We start from the raw sequence: 21,110 nt of genomic DNA, 5'->3' as shown, positions 1-21,110 counted from the left end.
CAGGCCTTAAGTTTAAACAAAGCCAACTACAGAAGTACAAGGGGTGAGCTAGCTAAAGTAGATTGCAAAATTAGGTTGAAATATATGATGCTAGATAAGCAATGAAAACACCGAAATAATTCATAACTCACAAAAAACATATTCCTTAGAGGAATAAAGTTCAATTAGAAAAGTGATAAAGACAAGGCCAACTAGAAAAGAAAAGCTAGGGACCATATTTGATTAAAAGGGGATATATGAGTGCTGAAAAATATTAGTAAATGTGAGGAGGATTGGGAAGGTTTTAAAAATCAGCAAAGGCCAATCAAGAATTATTTAGAGTAGGAGAAAAGAAGGCAAGATGAGCAAGAAATATACAAACATATGGTAAGAGCCTTCACAGGCATGTAACTGAGACTAGTAAAAGTGACTGTGGGATCCCGAGAGATGAAGTTAGGAGAAACATAATGGGAAATAATAAATGGCAACATGTTACTTCACACAAAAGGTAAGAGAAAAAAATACTGGGACTAAAAACAGGCTAATGGCTGACTTTGTGAGGTTTTAAACGCAGTGACAGCAGACTTATCAAAACAGCAGAGATTCCAGAATGGTTCAACTGGATTGAAAATTAGCAAACGCAGCTTGACTATTCCAGAAAGGAGACAGAGAGAGAACAGGCAACTAATGTCAAGCTAACCAGTCATCACTGGGAGTAAAATAGCTAGAATCTATTTTTAAGAATGTGTTAATAGGGTACTTCAAAAATTACAACACGACTAGGCAGAGCCAGTATGATTTTGTGAAAGGAAAATCACGTTTGACCATTCTATGTCAGTTTTCTTATTCGGGGTGGGGGTGGGGGGCTGTAATTAGTAAAGTAAACACTGGAAAACCAGTGGATACAGTCTGTCTGGGTTTTTAAAACGTTTTCAATTCAGTGCTGCTCAAGTGGTTGATATGCCATTAGAGCTTGTAGGTTGAGGAGTAGTTCAGAGATAAATGTATCTTTTTTGGGACAGCAGAATATAATTAGTGAAGAGCCACAAGAATCACAGCTTGGGCCTCAGACATTTACGATCTGTATTGATGCCTTGAATGACACATTTATTTCCTGCTTACATTATTCTGATCCACTAAAGTCATCGAGCTGTATAGCATGGAAACAGACCCTTCAGTCCAACTCATCCATGTCAACCAGATATCCCAAATTAACCTAGTCCCACTAGCCAGCAATTGGTCCATAGACATCTAGATTCTCAATCCAAACATGCACCACCCTCTGCATTAAAATGTTGCCCCTTAGGTCCCTTTTATATCTTTCCCCTCCCACCATAAACCTATACCCTCCAGTTTTGGACTCCCCTACCCTCAGGAAAAGACCTTGTCTATTCACCTTATCCAAGACCTTCATGATTTTATAAACCTCCATAAGGTGACCCCTCTGCCTTCAGTGCACCAGGGAAAATAACCCAGTTTATTCAGCCTGCCGCTATAGCTAAAACTCTCCCACTCTGGCAACGTCCTTGTAAATGTTTCTGAACCGTTTCAAGTTTCACAACATCTTTACTATAGCAGGGAGACCAGAACTGAGGCAATATTACAAAAGTGACCTAACCGATGTCCTGTTCAGAAGCAACATGACCTCCCAATTTCTATACTGAACACACTGACCAATAAAGGCAAGTGTACCAAATGTCTTCTTCACTACCCTATTTACCTGGGAGAGTCAAAAAATGTGGCGCTGGGAAAGCAGAGTAGGTCAGGCAGCATCTGAACTGCAGGGATGGGAAGGGAAATATATCTTTGGTGGTGGGGTCTGACTCCCCACCCCATCTGCACTCTGCAGAGACTATTCCCTCTGCGACTCCCTTTTTAGGTCCATACACCCCACCAACCCACCATCCACAGCTGGCACCTTCCCTTGCCGCCACACGAGATGTAAATCCTACGAACCTCCCTCCCCCCTCACCTCTGTCCAAGGCCTCAAAGGACAATTTCACATCTGGTGGAGATTTTCCTGCACATCCACCACCTCAGCTACTGCATCCTTTGCTCTAGATGTGGTCTGCTCTACACTGGGGAAACAGGATGCCAACTCACAGAGTGGTTCAGGGAACATTTCTGAAACACATGCACCAAACAAACACACCACCCTGTGGCCAACCACTTCAACTCCCCTTCCCACCCTCCCAAGGACATGCAAATCCAGGGCCTCCTCCACCACCAAATCCAAGCAATCCACCAACAATGTCTCATCTTCCACCTTGGGACCCTGTAAACACACAGTATCAACATCGACTTCACTAGTTCCCAAATCTCCGCTCCCTCCACTTCATCCCAGATCTAACCCTCCAACTCGGCACTGCCCTTTTGACCTGTCCTACCTATCCTTCTTTCTTCCCACCTATCTGCTCCACCCTCCCCATCGACTTATCACAATTGTCCCCCACCTGCACCCACCTATCGCCTTCCCAATTAGCTTTCCCCCACCCCTCTATTTATCTCTTAACCCCTTTCCCCCTCTACATTCCTGAAGAAGGGCTGATGCCCGAAACGTCAATTTTCCTGTTCCTTGGATGCTGCCTCACCTGCTGCGCTTTTCCAGCAACACCTTTTCAGCTCTGATCTCCAGCATCTGCAGTCCTCACTTTCTCCTTATACCCGAAGTGTCAACCCTCCTGCTCTTCGGATGCTGCCTAGCCTGCTGTGCTTTTCCAGCATCACACCTTGTGTCCGATTCTCCAGTACCTGCAGTTCTCACTTTCACAGTTTACCAGGGACTCCACTCTCAGAGGAACAATGAACCTGCACTCCAAGGTCTCTTTGTTCAGCAACACTCCCCCAAGACCTTACCGTTAAGTGTACAAGTCCTACCCTGATTTGCCTTATCAAAATTCAGCACCTCATATTTTCCTAAATTAAACTCCATCTGCCACTCCTTAGCCCATTTCTCCAAGGTCCCGTTGTCGTCTGAGATAACCTTCTTCATTGTCCACCACACCTCCAATTTTGGTGTCCTCTGCAAACTTACTAACCAAGCCTCCTATATTCATATCGAAATAATTTAAATAAATGACAAAAAGCAGTGGACCCAGCACTGATCCTTGTAACACACTGGTGGTCACAGACCTCCAGTCTGAAAAGCAACCCTCCATCACAACTGTCTCCTACCTTTGAATCAATTTTATATTCAAGCATCTAGCTCTCCCTGGATGCCATGTGATCCAACCTTGCTAACCAGTCCACCAGGAGAAACCTTGTCCATCACCTTCTGAAGTCCAGATAGACAACGTCCACTGCTCTGCCTTCATCAATCTTCTTTGTCACTTGTTCAAAACACTCATTCAAGTCAGTGAGACACGATTTTCTACACAGAAAGCCATGAGGACTATCCCTAATCAGTCCTTGCCTTTCCAAATACATGGAAGTCCCATCCCTCAGTACTCCCTATAATTATTTATGCTCCACTGATGTTAGGCTCACTGGTCTGTAGTTCCCCAGCCTTTGCTTATCACCTTTCTTAAATAATAGCACCACATTAACCAACCTCCAGTTTTCCAGCACCTCGCCTGTGGCTATCGATGATACACATATCTAGCAAGGGACCCAGTAATCTAGATTCCCACAAAGTTCTGGGGTACACCTGATCAGGTTCTGGGGATTGATCCACTTTTGTGTGTTTTAAGACCTCTAGCATCTTCTACTCTGTAATACGGACATTTTTCAAGATATTGTTATTTATTTACAAACTTCTCTAGCTTCCATTTCTTTCTCCACGGTAAAAACTGATGCAAAATACTTATGATCAATGCAACAGAATGCACCTATGACTGGATCAATTCCAGCTCAAACATGTTCCTTTACAGATCAGTATGTGCTGTTCCAGAATAGTCCTTGCATTTCTGGGTATCCTTTCAATTCTAAAATGTGATTTTGTGGAAGTAACTGGATGCAGAACGTTCACCTTGGGGCTCACTAATCCTGCACAGACCTACTTAGCCAATTAGGAAGGAGATCAAAATGAGTATTTCAGCTGCACCACCAATAGACTAGGATGAATAGAAGTGCTGAACTATTTTCCTTCCCCTGTATCTCCCTGTCCTGATCTGCTATCTTATTGGTTACTGCAGAAAGGAGACCTACTCCAGCTTGTGTGCCCTTTGAATCGATCAACTGAAGGTGTATGATAATGGTCCAGTAACAGTTTGTCTCATTTTTGGAATTTGGAATCCCATGGCTCTTGTCCAGCTTTTACGATAACCTGTTCCAGACTACAGATACTTCAGCAGCATCATATTATATTCAATTTCTTCTCTCAAATGTATCTCATGAATATTCAATCATTCTACTCTCTGGTCAGGAGTTAGTGACAATTTCTACTCACCTGTGCTCCAGCTGGGCCTAGGTTTCTGAGGAATACTAGGTCGCCCCACATTGCTGGGCTTCAGAATTTGAGGTGGTGTTTTTGGACTGGTAGGTGTAGAGGAGGAACTTTTCGGTTTCACTGTTTCAGTCTTTGGTTCAGGTTTTGTATGTTTCTCTGGTGAAGTCAGGCTGGAATCTCCTTTTTGTTGGCCCTTGGCTACCAAAATGAGATTTAAAATATAGTAAATAATATCTGTTTTTGAAAGCATTAAATGGTGAAGTCTATTAGACAATTCGTGCTTTATTCATAAGAAAGCAAAACCAGTCTATCATATGAACCATGTGGAATCATGTATAAAAATCTGTATCTTATATAATCTGCTCTCTTTGTTCTCCAGAAAGCAATAACTTGTTCCATGACACAGATGTTTAGCATGAAAGGGTAAGTGTTTTCATGATCTCTTGGGGCACAATAGTGTCAGAATACATTAGAAATATGCAGACTTCAAACCCTGAATTAAAAACACAAGATGGGAATATAAATTATATTTAGATAATGTACAGGAAGTAAAATGAAAAGATGTAGATGGGTCTAATTGAGATATATAATAGAGAAAAAGAAAGAATAAAAACAATTACAAATCTGAAACATTAATTTTCTTCAGAGGAACTGATGTCCACACTGCTAGAATTTAGGTTTCAGGACCAGGGCAGATTTTTTTTAGTAAGTTATTATGTTGTTAAAAATTCACTTGCTCAAAAAAATGCACCAACCTTGATCTTTGCAGATACCTGTATAGTGCAGAATTTTATGTAAATCTCTAATTTATCTCAATCTCTAATTTACCACAACAGTGTTTCAGCCTGGAAGTGTTGCCTCAGCCAGTTAGTTAGATGGCTTGGGGCATCTGGTATCCGCAGGCATGTTCAAACGGTGAATATGAAGCTAGAAATTCCTGCTTGTGGAATGGAATGACAGAAAATGGATTAAAGCTTCTTGCTGAAGCATTCAATGACAAGGAGTTCTCATGCTTTGGAGGGAAGAGTTCTGTTTTAAGATGGTGAATTTATCAATTTCTCTGGATAAAGTCATAGAACTGTACAGCAAGGAAACAGCGTCTTCTGTCCCACTCGCCCATGCTGAGCAGATATCCCAAATTAATCTAGTCCCATTTGCTAGCAATCAGCCCGTTTCTCTTGAGACCCTTCTTATTCATATACCCATCCAAATGTCTTTTAAATGTTGTAATTGTACCAGCATACACCACTTCCTCTGGCATCTCATTCCACACATGCACCACCCTCCGAGTGAAAAAGTTGACCCCTTAGGTCCCTTTTAAATCTTTCCCCTCTCACCCCAAACCTATGCCCCCTAGTTCTGGACTCCCCCATTCTAGGGAAAAGACCTTGGCTATTCACCATATTCATGCTCCTCATGATTTTATACAGCTCCATAATGTCATCTCTAAGCCTCTAATTCTCCAGAAAAAATGGCCCCAGACTATTCAGCTTCTCCCAATCTGGCAACATCTTGTAAGTCTTTTCTGAACCCTTTCAGATTTCACAACATCCTTCCTATAGCAGAGAGACCAGAATTGAATGCAGTAGTCCAAAAATGCCCTAACCAACAACCTGTATAGCTGCAACGTGACCTCCCAACTCCTATACTCAAATCACTGACCAATAAAGACAAGCATACTAAAAGCCTTCCTCACAATCCTGTTTATATGGGAATCCACTTTCAGGGAGTTATGAACCGACACTTCAAGGTCTCTTTGTTCAGCAACACTCCCCAAGACCTTACCATTAAGTGTATAAACCTTGCCCTGATTTGCTTTTCTAAGATGTAGCACCTCAGATTTATCTAAACCAATCTTCATCTCCCACTTCTCAGCCCATTGGCCCAGCTGATCAAAGTCCTGTTGTACTCTTCGGTAACTTTTTTCACTGTCCACTACACCTCCAATTTTGGTGTCATCTGCAAACTTACTAACAATACCTCCTATGTTCACATCCAAATCATTTATATAAATGATGAGAAGTAGAGGACCCAGCACTGATCATTGTGGCACCCCGCTGATAACAGGCCTCCAGTCTGAAAAGCAACCCTCCACCCTCTGTTTTCTACCTTCAAGCCAGTTTGATATCCAAATGGCTAGTTCTCGCCATATTCCACATGATCAAACCTCGCTAACCAGTCTACCATGAGGACCCTTGTCGAACGCCTTACTGAAATCTATATAGATCAGGTCCACCATTCTGCCCTCATCAATCCTCTTCATTACTTATTCAAAAAACTCAATTAAGTTAGTGAGACACGATTTCCCATGCATAAAGCCATGTTGACTATCCCAAATCAGTCCTTGCCTTTCCAAGTACATGTAAGTTCTGTCCCTCAGGATTCCTTCCAACAACTTGCCTACCATTGATGTCAAGCTCACCAGTCTACAGTTCCTTATCATTTCTACCAACTAATAGTTTGGGTATAACTTACTAAATTTTTGACATGCAGGAACTGGATTATTTAAAGGCATCTCCTTAGACAGCAGCTTCCAAACCCATGACCGCTACCATCTGGAAGGACAAGGGTAGCAGATGCATTGGAACACCACCATTTTCAAGTTCCCCTCCAAGTCACTCATCACCGTGGTATGGAACTATATCTCCATTCCTTCACTGTCATTGGGTCAACTTCCTAAAATTCCCTGGATAAAAGCAAATTACTGCGGATGCTGGAATCTGAAACCAAAAGACAAAAAATTCTGGAAAGTCTCAGCAGGTCTGGCAGCATCTGTAAGGAGAGAAAAGAGCTGACGTTTCGAGTCTAACTGACCCTTTGTCTAAGCTTTGACAAAGGGTCAGTTAGACTCGAAACGTCAGCTCTTTTCTCTCCTTACAGATGCTGCCAGACTTGCTGAGATTTTCCAGCATTTTTTCTCTTTTGGTTCCTAAAATTCCCTCCCTAATAACACTGGTTAGTCAAAGTTCCACAAATGAATTTAAAGAAATCAGATAAGAAATCAGTTTTAATTTATGCCTCTCATTACAAATAAGGCTGGTCAGTATGGATAATTTATAGCCCAATAAAATTGGGATCAGGCCTAAACTCAAAAACCAATGAAAAACAGTAGGAGATTTTATGCATTTCTTTCGAACACACAGTAGTAATCTACTTGGCTATAAGTATAATATCAGCGAGAACTGAAAACATAGTCACAAGTACTTTTCTTTGAATACAATCTGCACAAATTAAATAAGTTTGGCATAGTGAGTTTGAATACAAGCCGAAAGGGAAATATTTACACGTTTGTGCTTAATATGAATATAGTCAAATAGCAGCCATCCCATCTAGGTGTAAAAACTGACAAACTTAACTTATATTTTCTCAAGACACTGTTACATCATCATCATCATCCACACTCACCTCTGCCAGCTTCATCTAATCGGTCTACACTTGACATATTTTCATACAATTCCTTGCTTCCAGCTTCATTTTCAAGTTTCTGAGGACAAGACAGTAAAATTGAAGACATCCTATGAATCAAACCATTAAACCAAAATCTTGGTTAACAGTTACCATAAACCTTGTATTTGGGACTAACAGTTTGAGAACCAAGTTATATTTTAAAATGAACTTGTGCTGCTATTCAGACAGCTGCATGCAAATATAACTATGTTGAAATTACATTTTTCCAACTTGGGATTTCTGCCATTCTCAAAACAATACCAATCAGCTTACACTTGACCTTTTGCACCAGATAACTGGGGTTGTGTCCCCCTGTGGCAATAATGAATTTGTTCATTGGGTTACACAATGAAAAAGACAGATACTGCATGATATTTACTCCCAACACCTCTGAACCAGAAAATCACATTGATACACTGTAGAGATCATGTTAATATATAAAAGAAAGTCTAATAAAAAGGATTATACATATACAAGGACAAATTAGATGAAACGGCCAATTTCAGCACTCCACTTAATACCACTTATTAAAAAGGCACTGCACAAATGATCAGTGGTTCTCTTTCAGAATGCTGAATTATGAGGAATAGTTGATAGGCAGATAGACATGATAAGGAACAATGACAGGAAGCAAGACTGAGAGCTCCAGGTGACCGAGGGCGAGAGCAGATGTACTGGGAAAGGTTATGACATCCCTCAAGGCTTCAGCATGCCAAACAATGTTAAAGTGAACTATCAGCATGAAACAGTTACATTGGCTCTACTGTATAGACTGGTGTAAAAGTCACATTTTTAAGGTTAAATTTACAGGGTCGACTATTACATGGACACTGCTTTTGAGAGGCTGGAATTCATTCTACAGACCAAAACACCATATCATTAGCAGAAGCCCAATTGATCTCTAAACAAATAAAGAAAAAAAACTGTAATGAATTATGGTAATTACTGGATAAAGACAACAGAAACAAAAATAAAAGTCGTACGCTTATAGTTAATTATCTTCTCTGCAACTTCAATAACTTTCCATTTAAACAATGCTGTATATTTTTTGTTGTTTCTGGCAGACATTTTTACATAAAGTGAAGAAGAAATTTCAAAACCTTAACTAGATATATGACCGTATTCCACCAGTGCTACAGGCGAACTGAGCTCAGCTGAGCTGCACACAAAGGGAGGTTGTCACCTGACCCTGACCTGATGCATCTTAAACTTTCATGCCAAATTGGTGTGAATTGTACATCAAAACACATAACAACACAAAAAAAAATCATTTGTTCATCATAACATTTTTGCAGAGGGTAATACCTTGACTCACAAATGTTGATCTGTTATCTGTGAAGAACTAGAGTCGATTTTTACCCAAGATATCTGAAAAATTCCAGATATTTTGGCCAGAACAGGGGGTCAACTTTTACATTAGATCAACTTTCACTTGAGTATATATGGTACTTTATTGACGACACTTAAAACAAAATGATGTTTAGTGAATCGATGTTAAGCAGGACTTAGCAGTCTAATAGAAAATGAATTTTTGTTTCACAAAATTTTATCTTCAGCAGTACAATCTGTCAGAAATGGTCAAAATCGAGTAAAAGATTTGTAAATTTTAAACATAAATGAGTTTTACCAATAACTACTTAGGGTAGCATTTTCCACCATGTTTTACATTGGCACAAGACACAGTTCACCAGAATTAGACCCTGTGCTCAAAACTAACTATGGCCCAGGTTGAGATAATGGAAATCTGTCAGTTTTAGGATTTTCCAACTGGACTCCTTTTCTCAGATGAACACACACACAGTTAGACATATTTTAAAAGCTCTCATATTTAAAAAAAAATCAATTTTATCAAAAACTGACAACTGTACATCCATGAAACTATTCAAGATAATTTTACTTTGCCTTAAATCTGGTTAAGGTGGTGGAAGATGCCTTTTTTAAAAGGCACAGAACTGGATCATGTACTTTGGCATCAGGAGCCAATACACCGTTCTCCGCACGAAATCCTACCCATCAATAATTACCTGCGTCCTGGGTCACTCCTTGATCCTGGCCCTCAAGTAGGTGTCACTCCAGCAACAGACAGAGGGGTGGCAATGCAAAGGAATTTCTTAAGGGATGTGATTTCTGTCCCTGGGGTTCTCTGCTGAAGGGAAGACTGGCTGTTGGTTACCGCGGTGCTCGAGTGGCACCACTGACAGGCCTACTTGGAGGAGGCAACATGTGTGCCCACCAGGCTCTCTCGCTAAGAGGCAAGCCCCTGATTCTTCCATAAACCCAGCCCATGGTGCTGCATGGCTACAGTGCCTTGGACCGTCTCACTGAATGATTCTGCACTGGGTAAACTTGATGATAAAGGATGGTTTATCTGCTTATGTGAGAGACTGAATCAATGAGAAGATCCAGAGCAAATACAAAATCTTTAAAAATGCTCAACTGATGTATTTACAAATCAATAGACAATCAACAAATTTGTTGATCAATAAGTCAAGTAAAACCCTTTGAAAGATTTTGGATTCTTGACATCTTCTCAGAAAAGTTAAACATGTATAAAGAATGTAAACTGTTCGGGATTGGTCCCCAGTGACCATGTGAGGGACGGAAGAATGAACTCGAAATCCAGGATTTAAACAGTAATTGCAATGTTAAACAGTAGAATGAGTTACTAATTTGCAGCAAGAGAAGAATATCTGGTGTGCAGCCAATGTATAACTGAAACAAAAACACATGGAATTGTCAGTCTACCCATGATCGACTGTGACAAAAACCCAAACAAACAAAAGCTTCTGGGCTATAGTTGTAAAGCATTACCAGCCTTGTTATTGCTTGAACTGCCTTGCAAAAGGATGCATGGTAGTCTCACTGGAGCCTGTGGGATTGTTCAAGGACATTTACACATTCTGCTGACAGTGCAAGATAAAGAAAAGGCAGCTGCTGAGCTGTGAGAAATTGAAACAAAACAATCTACACAGATCATTGTGGAAATCAATAGATTTGGAACGAGAAAGGGAAAGGAAGTTTCAAAACTTGTAGAGATTTTTTTTGGCTCCGCAAGAATTTCCCTTATACCCTGAAGGGTGATCTTCAAAATAAGATAGCTCTGCTTATAATCAAATTCATATTTCGAATTGAAACAATATCAAGTTCATATTTGTAAACTGAAGTCAAATGAATGAGGAATAAATATTTTTATGAGATATACTGGCCCAAATTTTCCAGAAGAGCTTGAGAATTATCCACTTAGCTTTTGTGCAGGTGTGGTGAACCTCTGGGCCAATAGCCTTTCCAGGTAAAGCCACGCAAATGAGTGTGCAATGCACAAGGGCAAGAAGGAGAGGATTCACATACAAACCACCCCTACCATTTCAACAGGGCAGCATCCGAGGAGCAGTAAAATCAGGTATTCCTGATGAAGGGCTTTTGCCCGAAATGTCGATTTTCCTGCTCCTCGGATGCTGCCTGACCTGCTGTGCTTTTCCAGCACCACTCTAATCTAGACTCTGGTTTCCAGCATCTGCAGTCATTGTTTTTACCATTTCAACAGTCAGTGCTGCATTCTGTGATTTAAAGATCCTTCAGCCACTTAAACGGCAACTGAGAGAAGGTAAGTGAGTAAGTTAAGTGTGAGGCTAGGATGGCAGCTGGGTGAGAGGGGTAAGTAGATAGGATGGCAGGTGGGTAAGTGTGTTGGAGATGAGTGCATCAGGTGGGTGAAGGGGATCTGGTTACAGTTCAGCAAGTGGAGTAGGGAGCCAAGCGGGCAAGGATAGGATGGCAGCTGATTGGGTGAGTGCTTAGGACAGATCAATGCATGGGGTTATGGGTTGGTTCTGGGATTTTGAATTAAGGAGTACATTTGGGATGTCAGTAATTGTTCAGGGTAAGTTTCTGCTTCTTAGTGGATTTCCTGTGGATTCTGCCAAGACTAGATTTCTGCACAGTCCTGATGTATAGGTATTCTAACAACTACCTTCTGACCAGATAATCTGGTCCTTTGATTTATGGCTTATCAGAGCATCAAGTAATTGTTTACGTTTACTGGCCCTAATCTTTGTGCTCCAGATATGTGCAATGCCATCAGAAACCTATTTGTCTATACAGCAACACAGTCCACGATTTAACCACTGCATCTGCTTTCTTCCTGAACCTAGGACTCCAGCTAATTACAACAATGGAAGAAAAATGGTATTTGATCAATTGTGTCAGTCACTCTGCTCGTGCAATTCATAACAAACCCACTGCCATCATGCAACCCGCACCCGCACCCCCCCACCTCCACCAAACGCCTTGTACATTCCCTTCTTTCAAATGTTGCTTTTAATCTGTAATGGTTTCGGCCTCAGCTATTCCTGAGGCAAAGCATTTCAAATACCAACAACTGTCTACACAAAGGCAATCTTCTCAACCTCTTCCGTTACGATATGTAAGGATTTTAAATTTGTATGCCCCTTGTCACCAACTCCGAACCAGAGGTGAACCATCCATGACAGCAGGTTGACACATTTTATTAGGTATGGGACTCTGGAAGGAGTAAACAGATTTTACTTTTTTTAAAATTAGTACTGCTAAGAAGTGCACATTTCTCTGTGTCTTTGTTAAATTTTCCTCTAAATCACTCAGGAGTCAGTTCATGTATAATTATAAAGTCATCAGACTCTGTTAGTTATAATTACTTGAATACTTTAAAAGATTACTGCCAAAATTCCACAGGACAAAGATTGAGTATGCTTATTTCTACCTAATACGTTTATTCAGAGGATGTGTATACTTGGGGGTTGGTTAGCTCAGTGGCAGGATGGCTGGCAGAGTATACCAAAAGCACGAGATCAATTTCTGTACTGGTTGAGGTTACCACGAAAGCCCCTACTTTTTGACCTCACCATTGCCCAAGGCACAGTGACCTACAGATTAAACTCACCACCATCGTCCATCTCTCTATTGAGAGAGAATGTGGACCTATGATGACTTTGCCCTTACCTGACTTGTACTGCTTCTACATTTACCAAAAGTTAATTTAGCAAGTACTATGAAGCAAATTGCAGAGTTTTTTTGAAAATGATTGTATATACGAAGGTAATGAACACGTTGTCATAAATAATGGTATAAATTTTTAATTACCTTTTGTACAGCAGCCCGCTTTTCTTGTTTAGCCTTGAATTCAGCCAGGAGTCCACTGCCCATAACTTGCACCCCATACCAACGGCCTCCTTGTGGGCTGCTCTTGCTGTCCAACCTCTCGGACTTGCTCGAATCCTCAAACACTGCATCCACAGAATCGGGTGTTTTATGTTCGTCTGGGTGTTCTGTGCTGCCATTTTGTTCTACCGGCTTTGAGTCTCTCCTAGTTAGGTCTGTGGCTGGACTTTTCATAACTCCTTTAGGCGATGAGGGCTCTTCTGGAACAATCACGGTCTGTGGCCGTTCAGTTTTACTGGATCGAGATTTGATTAAATTTAGGAAACTTGATTTTTTGGAGTCCTTCCTCTTTTTATCTTCTGGATCAGAATCCAGGGACTCTGAACTTCTCAGTGACAATCTCCTAAAAATATGACATTTGAAAAGATTATTTGTAAGTTGATAAGTTTTCAGTAGGCACATTACGTTTGTGTTTAGACTCAACCAGGTGACCTTGTGCATGGTTAGGAACATGGGACTGGGATATCATTGCAATTACAGAAACGTGGCTCAGGGATGGGCAGGACTGGCAGCTTAATGTTCCAGGATACAAATGCTACAGGAAGGACAGAAAGGGAGGCAAGAGAGGAGGGGGAGTGGCATTTTTGATAAGGGTTAGCATTACAGCTGTGCTGAGGGACGATATTCCCAGAAATACATCCAGGGAAATTATTTGGGTGGAACTGAGAAATAAGAAAGGGATGATCACCTTATTGGAATGATATTATAGACCCCCTCAATAGTCATAGGGAAATTGAGAAACAAACTTGTAAGGAGATCTCAGCTATCTGTAAGAAAAATAGGGTAGTTATGGTAGGGGACTTGAATTTTCCAAACATCAACTGGGACTGCCATAGTGTTAAAGGTTTAGATGGAGAGGAATTTCTTAAGTGTGTACAAGACAATTTTCTGATTCAGTATGTGGATGTACCTGTTAGAGAAGGTGCAAAACTTGACCTACTCCTGGGAAATAAGGCAGGGCAGGTGACTGAGGTGTCAGTGGGGGAGCACTTTGGGGCCAGCGACCATAATTGTATTCGTTTTAAAATAGTGATGGAAAAGGATAGACCAGATCTAAAAGTTGAAGTTCTAAATTGGAGAAAAGCCAATTTTGACAGTATTAGGCAAGTATTTTCGAAAGCTGATTGGAGGCAGATGTCGCAGGTAAAGGGATGGCTGGAAAATGGGAAACCTTCAGAAATAAGATAACAAGAATCCAGAGAAAGTATATTCCTGTCAGAGTGAAAGGGAAGGCTGGTAGGTATAGGGAATGCTGGAGGACTAAAGAAATTGAGGGTTTGGTTAAGAAAAAGAAGGAAGCATATGTCAGGTATAGACAGGATAGATCGAGTGAATCCTTAGAAGAGTATAAAGAAAGTAGGAGTATACTTAAGAGGGAAATCAGGAGGGCAAAATGGGGACATGAGATAGCTTTGGCAAATAGAATTAAGGAGAATCCAAAGGGGTTTTACAAATATATTAAGGACAAAAGGGTAATTAGGGAGTGAATAGGGCCCCTCAAAGATCAGCAAGGCGGCCTTTGTGTGGAGCCACAGAAAATGGGGGAGATACTAAATGAATATTTTGCATCAGTATTTACTGTGGAAAAGGATATGAAATATATAGACTGTAGGGAAATAGATGGTGACAACTTGCAAAATGTCCAGATTACAGAGGAAGTGCTGGATGTCTTGAAATGGTTAAAAGTGGATAATCCCCAGGACCTGATCAGGTGTACCCGAGAACTCTGGGAAGCTAAAGAAGTGATTGCTGGGCCTCTTGCTGAGATATTTGTATCACCGATAGTCACAGGTGAGGTGCCGGAAGACTGGAGGTAGGCAAACGTGGTGCCACTGTATAAGAAGGGTGGTAAAGACAAGCCAGGAAACTATAGACCAGTGAGCCTGACCTCGGTGGTGGGCAAGTTGTTGGAGGTAATCCTGAGGGATAGGATGTACATGTATTTGGAAAGGCAAGGACTGATTTGGGATAGTCAACATGGCTTTGTGCGTGGGAAATCATGTCTCACAAACTTGACTGAGTTTTTTGAAGAAGTAACAAAGAAGATTGATGAGGGCAGAGCAGTCAATGTGATCTATATGGACTTCAGTAAGGCGTTTGACAAGGTTTCCCATGGGAGACTGACTAGCAAGGTTAGATCTCATGGAATACAGGGAGAACGAGCCATTTGGATACAGAACTGGCTCAAAAGATAGAAGACCGAGGGTGGTGGTGGAGGGTTGTTTTTCAGACTGGAGGCCTGTGACCAGTGGAGTGCCACAAGGATCGGTGCTGGGCTCTCTACTTTTTGTCATTTACATAAATGATTTGGATGTGAGCAGAAGAGGGACATTTAGTAAGTTTTCAGCTGACACCAAAATTGGAGGTGTAGTGGACAGCGAAGAGGGTTACCTCAGATTACAATAGGATCTGGACCAGATGGGCCAATGGGCTGAGAAGTGGCAGATGGAGTTTAATTCGGATAAATGTGAGGTGCTGCATTTTGGGAAAGCAATCTTAGCAGGACTTATACACTAAATGTTAAGGTTCTAGGGAGTGTTGCTGAGCAAAGAGACCTTGGAGTGCAGGTTCATAGCTCCTTGAAAGTGGAGTCGCAGGTAGATAGGATAGTGAAGAAGGCGTTTGGTATGCATTCCTTTATTGGTCAGAGTATTGAGTACAGGAGTTGGGAGGTCACGTTGCAGTTGTAAAGGACATTGGTGAGGCCACTGTTGGAATATTGCATGCAATTCTGGTCTCCTTCCTGTCGGAAAGACGTTGTGAAACTTGAAAGGATTCAGAAAAGATTTACAAGGATGTTGCCAGGGTTGGAGGATCTGAGCTACAGGGAGAGGCTGGGGCTGTTTTCCCTGGAGCGTCGGAGGCTGAGGGGTGATGTTATAGAGGTTTACAAAATTATGAGGGGCATTGATAGGGTAAATAGGCAAAGTCTTTTCCCTGGGGTCGGGGAGTCCAGAACTAGCGGGCATAGGTTTAGGGTGAGAGGGGAAAGATATAAAAGAGACCCAAGGGGCAACTTTTTCATGCAGAGGGTGGTACGTGTATGGAATGAGCTGCCAGAGGAAGTGGTGGAGGCTGGTACAATTGCAACATTTAAGAGGCATTTGGATGGGTATATGAATAGGAGGGATATGGGCCGGGTGCTGGCAGATGGGACTTGACTGGGTTGGGATATCTGGTCGGCATGGACGGGTTGGACCGAAGGGTCTGTTTCCATGCTGTACATCCCTGACTCTAAGTAGTCCTAGGAGAGTTAAGACATAATGTCAACCTGTCTGCATTTGCTAGCTTCTAGCCACTGGTTAGAGAACTAAAAGCAGAACTGCTACTCACTCTGTTAATCAACAGATTTTGTGTTTTATAACTTAGAGAGAAAGCCAAACCACTCTCCCATTACCAAGTATGGAGGAACCTCTAATATCCGGCATGCAATTATCAGATTTTTGGATTATCAGGACAAGATCACAAAGTCCCGATGCTTGGCTAAACTGCGTTATCTGAACAATTATCTGAACATCTGATTATCTGAACAAAATACTCCCTGCCTGCGTCTTTTGGATAATCGAGGTTCCTCTGTACTTATAAAATCTGTTCTGAGGAAGGGTCACCATAACAGAAATGTTAACTTTTCAAAACCAAGTCTTCACAGCTGCTGCCAGACCTGCTGAGCTTTTTCAGCAACTTCATTTTTTTGTTTTTGTCTTACTTGCAAAATCTACATCGGTCACTTTGATTGATTTGTGAGTCAATGAAATATGCTGAGAAGTTACAGAATACATGTATTTTAAATCCTTCAAAATTACACTAAATGACATTTATAAAAAAACGTAAGTTTATAGGAAAATGAAATACTGGCTTATTTTATTCCAAATTTATGAATCAGTATTCATAAAACACTGGACAACAGCATTTTTGAGAATCAAGGGGTTTACCAGTTGATATTTCTAGCCAATTTGATGACTTGCATTGTAATATGAATTCAAACTACCTTACATTTTAATTCTGATTTGTATTAATCGTAGAAACCATCGCAATGAGCAGACATATGATGCATTCCCCTGTACTTATAGTGGAATTCTAAAGGGAGTCTTATAAAAATGCTCGCTGAATCCTGACCAAAGGAAAGCAATTTTACATAATCAGATCTTACTCAAATTTACTGCAGTTATTGTCATGAAATGAAAGACAACCAAGATCAACAAACAGTACATGTGATTAAACAGTCTGATAACTAGAATTGTCAAGGACAAGTTCACATTTCTGTTATTATTGCTGGCACTTGATAGCAAAACCAGAGCTCTGATCATTTGCAAAAGCACCTGTCCTGCAAGTTGAGGAATCTTTCACTGGAAATACAAGTCATGTGATTTAAAAAAAATACGTTAGTATTATTCATGAAATTGGATTCCACAGTGAAGTTAAAGGGGTTTTGGTTTTCAGTACTGTGAAGATTTGATCAGTTTCTTTTCAAAGAAGGATCAGAAAGTAATTTGGAACAGTGAACCAAAGACAGCCTAAGAAACCATACGAAGATACCTTGTGAGCCAACTATTGCTTACTGTTGACTTGAGCTTCTATAGCATATAGAAAAAGAGTTGGCCAGAGCCTACAAGCAGGTTGCATCATCTGGAAGAAATGATCCATTACTGCAGATGGGAATGGTTTAGTTTGTAGAATTTCTCAGGATACAGCTGGAAAGAAATCTTAAACAGTTTTAGCAGCCTTAAAGTTGTCAAAGTCAAAGAGAAGTTATTGCGATAGCTCATCTGTGTATCTCAAAGAAAGATAGAGAGCCTCACATTTGGTGAAGGTGCAGAAAATGACTAAAAGGAAATGCTTGCAAACTTACCCAGTTGAGTAAGAAATTAATGAATGAAGATTTGAGTGATATTTCACTGGGTATGACTGACCGTAAAAGATAACGTTGGGAGAAAGGATTGAACCTGATAATGATAACCTCTTTCAAAATGCCACAAATATTTGTACCTTCTTAACTTTTCTTTTGTATAATTACCTGATGTTCTTTTATTGAAATATGTGACTTTATTCAGCGAGTGACCAACATAGCAGCCAAGTTGCCTATCAAACCATGAAATTCACTCTGGAATCTAACTTGATAAGCATGCCATCAGCAGGGATTATGACAACCGCCATTTGGCAAATCATTGGTAAAAGCAGAGGCTCAATTCAAATCTCTTTTTGAAATGCTCTGAGAAATTTGGAAAAAGAGGTTTGGCATTTTTTTTCTTCATAGTTTGAGGAAGGACGTCATTCAGCTTGGGCTGAAGTCAATTATTTGTAGGGCCAATACGTGAAAAGGGAAACATGAAAACTTTCCTGCCTGGATCAGTGTAACATTTAATGTCAAAATGAGTGTTGTGTGATATGAGTTTTCACAAATTCAGGCATGGCTAGAAATTTTGAATAAAAGATCAGCAAATGTCGGAGAGACTCTGCACATCACGTAAAGACATAGAAGTCACACAATTGTTCAATCTAAGATTGTTCATTAGAGCTGAATGATTCATAACCGCTTTAATTAGATGTAGGATTTATAATCATACCATCAAGAATTAAAAGTATGCCAATTAATATTTATTTAATTCAATTTGTGTTTTAATCCATTACTTTCAATACTTAATGGTATCACATGAAGTCATGGCACTAAAATATAAAAACTTACTTTGACTCCATTCGTGTTACCTTCTTGGTGAAAAATTCATCCACCCCCTCATCAATTCTACTCATAAGGCCATTCTGTTCACCCTCCTGCGAATCTGCTGTGGAAAGCTGACAAAGAAATTCATTGCTTTAATTTTAGTTCAGAAATATTTACCTTATAGAAGGTAGGAACAAATTACTGCAGATGCTGGAATCTATGCAAGGCATCTTTTTCCCAGAACAGTTTATGCAAATCAAGTTGTAAAACTTCAGCCTGTGATTCACAAGGTTCAAGGTCATTGTCTACAAACTCAGCTACTGTTCGAAGTGCATGTTTTGCCAGATTTTGGCCAAAGTTGCTAAATGGGAGACCACCATAGACTAACTACTGAGTCTTAAAAGACATACAAAGAATAACATGGGTCCATTGTTCGACAATGTGCAAGTTGAATCATTTGCAAGAGATGGCCACCTATTACAAAAAAACAAATAAGAATAAAACTAAATGCTGATTACCTATTGCGGGTATTTGATATGTCTCCACTCACTTTTGGACTATAGTTCAGTTGCTGTGCACAAATTAAACTTCTGCATTCTAGTGGAAGGTGAGAATGAGGGGAAAGAACAATATCTGGGATAGTCCTTTTCAAAAATTCATATCAATCTTTAGGCACGGATGATCATGGTCAATCTATCGGATTATCTTGCCAAATCCACTGTATATACACTTTGGTCCCAAACCACAGGCTAACCTTTTGACCAAAGGTGGTAAAAGCAAACTTGGACTGACAGAAAACAAAGCAATTCACCTTAACCAGGTGACATACTAAGCTGTGCGGAGTGAAACTTTAGATATGTAGACAAAAGGACAGTCACACAGGATTATGTTAATGGCAATTAATCCAACAATTTTACTGGTCTGTTGAACCCATACAGAGAAGTGAGGACCAAAAGGAACCCAAATCTAGGAAGGACACCTCGGAAGACATTTGCTTTTGAAATATGAACCTCACAATTGTACATGGTTGATAATAAGAATAGGTTGACTCAAGAATTAACTTCTAAGGTGACTATAAAAATATCATGACATCTCCAAGGCATTACAGTATTAACTTGTATAACTGGGTGGTCATTCACTGAAATTACGGTCAGCAGTAGATGATAGTTCTTGTTACATCAATCATAACCTATATGATTTGACAGATCATAAGAAAGGACGGATGAGGAAAGTTCAGACAACCAGAGCTATTTATTTTCATGGGAGATGGTATTAATCATGACACAAAGTAAACTGTTTCTCAGTTAGAGTTATAGGCTTTGAAATGCAGGTATGATTAGTTACTGGAGAAAAAGTCAGGCTTTGCAATTCTTATCCTACTCTGAGATTGCAATTGCAGTAGTTGACATGCCTCAGTGAAGCCATACTTACTGAAGTGCAGCTATCTCATCTTTTTGTTTTTTTTTAAACAGTCTCAGGAGGAGAACTTCAGTCTGACCATGGCTTTTTTGCCAAACGCCATTACTTACCCTCCATGTTTGCCTTCCAACAGTTTGGTCTGCATTGTATGGCTTCTTTGCATTTTAAATTATGCTGGAATCCAAGGGGACTGTTTATTAGTGTTTGAGAGCAACTGGGGTTGTACAGGTGCTCTGAAGTCAACAAAAAAATCCTTTGACACTGAGCACGCTACACCCTGGAGCTTTTTGCAATTTAAAACAATTATAGAAAGTACCAAGTATTTGTAGAATCATAGCAACCAAAATCAGTCATTAACTAACCTGCAAGTAATTAATGGTCTCACTAAATAAACACTGACGTGGATGAGGAGTTCCTTTTATCTTTTGTCTCAAGGTCAGCAGACACTAAAATCTCAAATAAACATCTCATAAAAATAGAAACCTTTAAAGATCTAAAAAGTAACTACTGATTAAGATATATTTCCTGCAATTAACATTCCAATTGCTTTTGCTACTTTGAAGCCATTCTTTTTGAATATTGTTACCACTGAAGTCTACAGAGAGCCTCATTCTGTACAGAGAATGTCATTCCACTATGAAACTACTTTTCAGCTAACAACTACTGCTCTGATAATATACACTGCTATTAATGACCACAGAAGAATAGTTGCACTGTGCTGATATTGGGCACAATTAATCAGTGGTCTTAAATGAATACAAGATTCAACAGAATGAGTTTTGATCCATTGAACACAAAAATACTTACAGCTGTCTTGCTTGGCGGTAACTTCTTGTTCCTCTTGGGTCGCGATTTTGTGTAATGCTCCAGTTTCTTTACCTCTTCTGAGGGTAGTTCAGTCATCATACTGCTGGGCCGTGATGACCGTTCTTGCTTGCTGTAAATACTTGAAGCAGGGGTTGAGTCATCAAAATGGACTGGGATCTCCTCCAGGGCCCTATCCAGGTCAAATTCCATTTCTGC

At 40.3% G+C, this 21,110-nt stretch overlaps 1 protein-coding gene across 8 annotated transcripts in view; it reads right to left on the bottom strand.

The window, feature by feature from the left end:
• The window catches only part of LOC140465031 (F-actin-uncapping protein LRRC16A-like), a 470,304-nt gene that overhangs the window by 26,205 nt on the left and 422,989 nt on the right, over nt 1–21,110 (bottom strand). For all 8 annotated transcript variants that reach the window (XM_072560843.1, XM_072560842.1, XM_072560840.1 and 5 more), the window contains 5 exons: nt 20,895–21,106; nt 18,693–18,799; nt 12,932–13,352; nt 7,772–7,850; nt 4,367–4,564 (listed from right to left, as the gene is read on the bottom strand). In XM_072560843.1, coding sequence (XP_072416944.1) covers nt 4,367–4,564; nt 7,772–7,850; nt 12,932–13,352; nt 18,693–18,799; nt 20,895–21,106 — 1,017 coding nt within the window. The remainder of the gene's footprint in view (nt 1–4,366; nt 4,565–7,771; nt 7,851–12,931; nt 13,353–18,692; nt 18,800–20,894; nt 21,107–21,110) is intronic.

This window comes from Chiloscyllium punctatum, chromosome 41, assembly GCF_047496795.1.
Source record: "Chiloscyllium punctatum isolate Juve2018m chromosome 41, sChiPun1.3, whole genome shotgun sequence".
NCBI classification, from domain to species: domain Eukaryota; kingdom Metazoa; phylum Chordata; class Chondrichthyes; order Orectolobiformes; family Hemiscylliidae; genus Chiloscyllium; species Chiloscyllium punctatum.
This window is presented reverse-complemented; position numbering and strand designations above follow the sequence as displayed.